This window comes from Kryptolebias marmoratus, linkage group LG23 (genome assembly GCF_001649575.2).
Source record: "Kryptolebias marmoratus isolate JLee-2015 linkage group LG23, ASM164957v2, whole genome shotgun sequence".
Lineage (NCBI taxonomy): Eukaryota > Metazoa > Chordata > Actinopteri > Cyprinodontiformes > Rivulidae > Kryptolebias > Kryptolebias marmoratus.
The window spans coordinates 5,435,091-5,442,198 of NC_051452.1; the positions used below are offsets into that span (position 1 = coordinate 5,435,091).

The 7,108-nt window shown below is 46.9% G+C and overlaps 1 protein-coding gene across 5 annotated transcripts in view; it reads left to right on the forward strand.

Moving 5' to 3' along the window:
• Positions 1-797: 797 nt before the first annotated feature.
• kynu (kynureninase) overlaps positions 798-7,108 on the forward strand; it is a 9,572-nt gene continuing 3,261 nt past the window's right edge. Inside the window, exons 1-8 of one of the 5 annotated variants that reach the window (XM_025009488.2) lie at positions 798-971; positions 4,036-4,205; positions 4,276-4,334; positions 4,435-4,635; positions 5,374-5,494; positions 5,582-5,664; positions 6,654-6,715; positions 6,788-6,859. In XM_025009488.2, coding sequence (XP_024865256.1) covers positions 4,467-4,635; positions 5,374-5,494; positions 5,582-5,664; positions 6,654-6,715; positions 6,788-6,859 — 507 coding nt within the window. In that variant the 5' untranslated portion in view covers positions 798-971; positions 4,036-4,205; positions 4,276-4,334; positions 4,435-4,466. Of the gene's footprint in view, positions 972-4,035; positions 4,386-4,434; positions 4,636-5,373; positions 5,495-5,581; positions 5,665-6,653; positions 6,716-6,787; positions 6,860-7,108 lie in introns of all 5 variants that reach the window. The other 4 variants (XM_025009486.2, XM_017431782.3, XM_037973797.1 and 1 more) reach the window with 4 other exon arrangements.

Sequence of the window (7,108 nt, forward strand, 5' to 3'; positions counted from 1 at the left end):
CAGTCAAGGAGTCTGTAAACACCAGAGTCCTCTCAGCAGAGTCTCCATCACGGCTTGTTTCAGAGTAAACACGATTCGGTCCGGGCGTTCCCCGAACATCAGCTGGAACCATGGAGTCACAAATCAGCGTGTCGGAGAAGAGAACGCTGCTTCTGATTCATTTCAACCCAAGAATCCCAAAGATTTAAGGGACAAAATGAACCCTTTGTGCTTCTAAAAACACCAAAGCTCCGTCACTACATGAGATGTTTTACTAACACACATTCGATAATTGCCCGCCTTTCCTGACAGCAGGCGATAAGAAGCGTTAATCCGAGCACAGAACTCGGATCAGGAGTTGGAGGATTTGTTTCATCGTGACTGAAACGGCAGTAAATCCTGGTTGGAAGGCGGTTTGGGAGCCGACGTCCCTGCAGGGGAGCATTAACCTGCAGAGCTGCGACCCCAAAGGTCAGCCTCCTGACTGCAGAGTAAATATCATACCTTTCCACTAAATAAAGAGCCGACTGGAGCAGCAGGTGTTCTGAACTCACGGCTTTAATTTTCAGATCAGAGATGCCAGATGTTCACTGATTGGTTAGATTTGTGTCTGATTTGGTGATTTTCAGGCTAAAAATTTCAGTTCATTTTAAGTGATTCCTCCTGCTCCCTGTTACCTTCTTGTCTAAGTTGAGTCCTACTACACCTTCCTGTCCGTCCTCAGCCTCCCTGAGCTGCAGATGGACGCTCCGAGGACGTCCGAGAAGAGAGGACATGATTATCTGCAACCTCCTTTGATATCTGCGCCCCGAGAGGCGAGAGGCGGGGGAAGGCCTCAGCGATGCCTCCTGACTGCTTCCAGATGTCAAACATCCTCATTTTACTGTGAGAAAAACAAGAGGAGAGCGTGCATGGGCGTGCACGAGGCCTGTCAGCCGCCGGTGGACCCACAGACATCTTGCAGGCAGATCCTTCGTGCGCTCTGAGTCACGGTGAACGGCCGCGGCCTCGTGAAAAACGCTTGAATATGAGCTGAAGTCGTGTTGGAGGAGAGAAATGTGCCCACTTCAAGCCCGGAGCTGGACGCCTTACAGCTAAATTTACTTTTAACCACATTTTCAATATAGAAAGGACAAAGCTTGTGGAGTGATCACCAACCTGTGGCTCAGCAGGGAAGGTGGAGGTCTTCTGATTGTGAGCTCGGTGGTTCGAAACTGGTCTTCTCTGAATGTCCTTTTATGGATGATAGAAAGATATTCGAGAGTTGGCAGCTTTGCAAACTAAAAGTCTCCAAGCTGTAGGTTCCAGTGTAAATATAACTATAAGCCGAAGGTGGAGCTTTCACCTCAACATGTGGATGAAGAGGAGAGAGTCTCTGAGCGAGTGGTTCAGAGGGATGAAGAGCTGCTTGGAACGCTGAAGGTTGCCAGTTCAATGCCGGCACCAAGTCATTTCAGGGACTGAGAAGCTTTAGAAACGATCTGCAGAGTCTGTCTGAGCAGCTTAGGAGACTGAAGAGCTGCTCAGAGAGAGGAAGGTTGGAAGTTCAAAGCCGGCTCGAGTTTACTGCTGTATTTTGACAGGATCAAACCAAAGACTGAAAAGCTTCAAGGGACGGTAGCTGTGTCACTTCCACGGTAGCACAGCTCGTTAGACAACTGCTTCTCAGCGTCGGCATTTTGAAAGTGTCCCCCTTCACCAAGTTTAAAGTCCAGAACAGAAAAGACAGGAGATAAATGCGCCACGAGAACAGTCCCCGGTGTGAAGGGTGCCGGTGGTGCGGTGTGGCCGTTCGCGTTCGTAAGGCGCCAGCGGTGCAGCAACTGGTTCGAGTCCTGCCTGCTGCCGGTACCTGGATCCACCCAGCTCGTGTGGAAGGGGGGGGTTTCGGGGGCTCCTCCCCCGTGGGGTTTCTGACACATGAAAACAGGGGGTTATGAGACCCCCAGGTGTGACAACAGGGGCTTATGGAGCTCTGAGAGGAGAACGAACGAGGGTTTTACTGACAGGCTGAGGAGATGATGAGTGGAGGATGAAGAAGATGACAACTGATAGTTGAAGAGAAGTCCTTGAAGATCAGAAGTGCAGTAGTAGATGATGACAGACAACAGTGAGAGGTGCAGTCAAGTAGAGTAGATGACAAGAATATGTAGAGTAGTAGAAAAGACTAATAGAAAATGAGAATTAGTCTTTTACTGTAATATAGTTTAGTACTATAATAGAAGTATTATAGAAGATTAGTCTACTGTAGTAGAGTAGTAGATATCTAGTAGCAGAACAAAACACTAGAAGAGAGCTAAACAGTAGTGTAGTATATACTATAGTAGTATAATACAACTGGTCTTCCTCTATTATAATACTATATTACACTATTATAGTATATATACTATATAGTAAATACTATATTACTATACTAGTATTCTATTCTACTGCAGTAGACAACTAATCTTCTTCTATTATAGTACTAAACTATATTACAGTTAAAGACTAATTCTCATTTTCTATTAGTCTTTTCTACACCTCTCACTGTTGTCTCAATACTTCTTACTGTCATCATCTACTACTACTGCACTTCAACTATCAGTTGTCATCTTCTTCATCCTCCACTCATCATCTCCTCAGCCTGTCAGTAAAACCCTCGTTCGTTCTCCTCTCAGAGCTCCATAAGCCCCTGTTGTCACACCTGGGGGTCTCATAACCCCCTGTTTTCATGTGTCAGAAACCCCACGGGGGAGGAGCCCCCGAAACCCCCCCCTTCCACACGAGCTGGGTGGATCCAGGTACCGGCAGCAGGCAGGACTCGAACCAGTTGCTGCACCGCTGGCGCCTTACGAACGCGAACGGCCACACCGCACCACCGGCACCCTTCACACCGGGGACTGTTCTCGTGGCGCATTTATCTCCTGTCTTTTCTGTTCTGGACTTTAAACTTGGTGAAGGGGGACACTTTCAAAATGCCGACGCTGAGAAGCAGTTGTCTAACGAGCTGTGCTACCGTGGAAGTGACACAGCTACCGTCCCTTGAAGCTTTTCAGTCTTTGGTTTGATCCTGTCAAAATACAGCAGTAAACTCGAGCCGGCTTTGAACTTCCAACCTTCCTCTCTCTGAGCAGCTCTTCAGTCTCCTAAGCTGCTCAGACAGACTCTGCAGATCGTTTCTAAAGCTTCTCAGTCCCTGAAATGACTTGGTGCCGGCATTGAACTGGCAACCTTCAGCGTTCCAAGCAGCTCTTCATCCCTCTGAACCACTCGCTCAGAGACTCTCTCCTCTTCATCCACATGTTGAGGTGAAAGCTCCACCTTCGGCTTATAGTTATATTTACACTGGAACCTACAGCTTGGAGACTTTTAGTTTGCAAAGCTGCCAACTCTCGAATATCTTTCTATCATCCATAAAAGGACATTCAGAGAAGACCAGTTTCGAACCACCGAGCTCACAATCAGAAGACCTCCACCTTCCCTGCTGAGCCACAGGTTGGTGATCACTCCACAAGCTTTGTCCTTTCTATATTGAACAAGTGTTCACTGCTGTACGAGAACGTGACATCTCTGGACTGTTGCCTGCCGTGAACCACCAACTTGTGACACATATATCTCGTCTATATCATTTTTCAAAAGAAGGCGGCGGCATCCAGCTCCGGGCTTCAAGTGTTTTGTCAACGTGAAAGGTACATCTGTTGGTGAGCTTTAAACAAAAACAATGCAAATGGTTACTAATTTTCTGTCTTTCATATTAAACTTTAGGAGATAAAGATTCATTGTTCAGGTGGTTCTGATCTTCTGTCAGGCAATAAAGACACAAAACAGAAAATGTTTTTATCACAAATAAAACCTGAAACAGAGAAAAACTGTTAACGTCCAACTGATGTCTCCGAAGAGACATCAGTTGGACGTTTCTGTCCGTAATTCTCTCCTATTATGACATTTTGCTGCCATCTGGTGGACAGATGACGTCATGACTCTGAAAATTCATATTTTATTATGTTATTTGTTATGTCAACCAGCTGAACTTTCAGAGGTATTTTCCTGACTTTTTTTTTTATATATACCTCTTAGAAAGGAGCCTGAAGTGTCCAGGAAGCGTCCAACCACGTGGCTGCAGTTTGTCCCCGTCCCTTTGTGTCCTGAGCTGCATGAAGACCAGTTCCCCCAGGTTCTGAATGGGAGCTAATCTCCCCACCTGACAGATAAAAACCCGACACAGAGAGGATTGTGCTGCAACAACAGTTAGGTGCTCAAAAGTGAAACAACAAAAAGGGGGAAGTGCTTCAGGAACTGAGTCTGCTCCTCCTCCAGCTGCAGCCGGAGGTCACGTCGGCGGGACATTTATTAACCAGAGGCAGCGTTCAGAGGGGGTAAAGAGCGTCCGACTGAAGCCTGACGAGTTCAGCTTCTGCTACAATCAGGTGAGCTTCAAGCTGTTTCATTTCAGTCTGATCTGTTTGACGTGTTCAGGTTGGATTTCTCCTCCTCTCTGAAGACCAGCGATGGACGCCTTCCTCGGATTACGCCCCGGAGACGCCGTGGAGCGAGTGGCCGCCACGCTCGGCTGCAGCCCGGCTTCTCCTCAGGTGGCCCGGTACTTGGACCAGCACGACAACCTGGGGCACCTCAGGGAGAACTTCCTGGTGCCCAAAGTCTCCGATCTGCCTCCCTGTGAGTTCAGCCTCCTCCATTAAAGGGTTACAGTCAGACCCGCTCAGAAGTGGGGTTCTGTGGACGCAGGAAACACACAGTTCAGGCTTCATTCACACGTAGGAAATAAAACAATTATCCTTTTAAATCATTTACAGAACAAAGCTTCAGGGTTGTTCTGATGATTTACATCCTGTTTATGTCAAATACTGGTAATCACTTGAAGCCTAAAAGATTCAAATATAACATCACATTTGAATAACTTCAGTGACTAAAGTGTTCAAATCTCTGTTTGTACATTAAGAATCATACTAAGATAAGAAACGTGAAGTTTTATTTTATCTTTTAAATACCATAAATAATAAAAAATATTCGTATTTAATCCATGATCATCACATTCAGGCTGCGTTAAAGGACCCCTGATGGTCGTTTACAAACAGGCAGCAGCAGCAGGTTACCTGTAGCACTTCCTTCCTAACACTGAGCCGTGATGTTTAACGTTGGCGCAGTTACAATCCTGCTCACCTCATATTGTTTATTGGGTTTTTATTCCTTATTTTCAGTGATTTCATGACTTAGTTGTTGTTCAGACTTCCAGGATTATTCCCATAGGAAGTGCTACTTCCAAAAAAAAAAGAAATTAAACATTTTCCTTAATCTTAAAGCATTCAGACAGCCATCTGCAGCAGGTAGTACATTAATTACTCCTGACTCCAGGTGAGCTGACAGTAATTCTGAGGTCTGACTGCCTCTCTGCAGCTGACCTGGCGGTGGCGGACGGAGGAGCAGACTGCATCTACCTGTCAGGAAACTCGCTGGGCCTTCAGCCCCGGAAGGCTCGGAGCTACCTGGAAGAGGAGCTGGACAACTGGGCCAGGAAGTGCGTCGTTAAACACTATTAAACGGCGTCAGCGCCGATGTTAGCGGTTGTCCCCCCCCCCGTTATAAACACTGTTTCCGTCCACAGGGGCGTCCACAGTCACACGGAAGGAGCGAGGCCGTGGGCGTGGGCGGAGAACACCATCGAGGGGCTGATGGCGGACGTTGTTGGTGAGAGCAAACACACACCTGCCTCTCACCTGACCACAGATCATCCAATCCACTGTGACACGAGCAGGGCAGGAAGATTCAAAACTTCTCAGCCCCGCAGCTCAGTCAAGTTTAACTTCATATATTTCTCTGTTAATGACCTGAAAACCTCAGCGTTTGATTATTCAAATACAGATAAATCAAATAAACGTTTCAAAACAGTTTAATATGACTGACTGCAGTGGGTCTTTTTCTCTGTGTTATCTGTAAAACATCATCTCTGAACTGGTAGAATTTATTTTATTGGTTATTTTTCTTTAATTAAACTCCATGTTTTTAAACGGTGCTCGATCAGGAAGCTTAATGTGAGCTGATTCATCCAATCAGAAGCCGGTTCTGATGTTCGGGACAGGACTGTCCAGGTTCCAGGTGCTCCTCTTCCTCGTTACCCCCTTCATGATGCTGCCACCACCGTGCTCAACACTTGAGTGTGTCTTCAGGCCTGAAAGCCTCCAAACAAACAGCTCAACCTTTGTCCACATGGACGGCTGGAGGCGGAGCTTTGTCCTCTCGGTCCGGACACTGCTGGTCCAGGACGGTCCTGAACATCAGAACCAGTTTCACGGGTCTTGGCTCAGTCCAGTAAATGCTGCCAAACAGATACAGACAGACAGAAACTACCGGCTGAAGTCAATCATGATCACTAACAGGAAGTGGATGACTTGTCAAAGTAAAAGGCCGAAACATTCGACAACCTTCAGTGAATGTGTGTAAATTAATCTCTGTACAATCAGCTCAGGTTGGACACAAAATGGCTTCCAGACAGTTTCTGTGGAGTCTAAAGTCCTCCTGCAGCCAGAATCATCCAATCCGCCTGAAAGCACGTTTATTATTCACACCGCCTTCACAGGAAGTCCACCCTGAGCGTGTCCACCTCAGACAAACAGGCCGTTGTTACTGAACAAACTGTTGTCCTTCCTGACGCGTCTCGGTTTGATTGTCCTTCACAGGAGCGAAAACGGAGGAAGTAGCGCTGATGAACGGGCTGACGGTGAACCTGCACCTTCTGATGGTAACAAAAACAAACCGAAGTCTTTAACGAAGCAGTCAGAAAGTTCGCTGACGTCACGACGTTCTTCTGCAGCTTTCCTTCTACAGACCGACGTCGACTCGACACAAAATCCTTCTGGAGGACAAGGCCTTCCCCTCGGACCACGTAAGACCGCTTCGTCCAGATTTACACCTAAACTGGAGGTCATGTTCTCCTCACTTACTGTTCTTTATAAAACATAACTTCAGATTAATGTTGGGAGGAACGGCCCCCCTGATCTGAACCCGAACGGTGTTCTGTTGTTGGACTTCTGTGCTCGTCATGGATTGTCCATAACGAACACCATGTTCAAACATAAGGGTGTCCATATGTGCTCTTGGCACCAGGACACCCTAGGTCGCAGTTCAATGATCG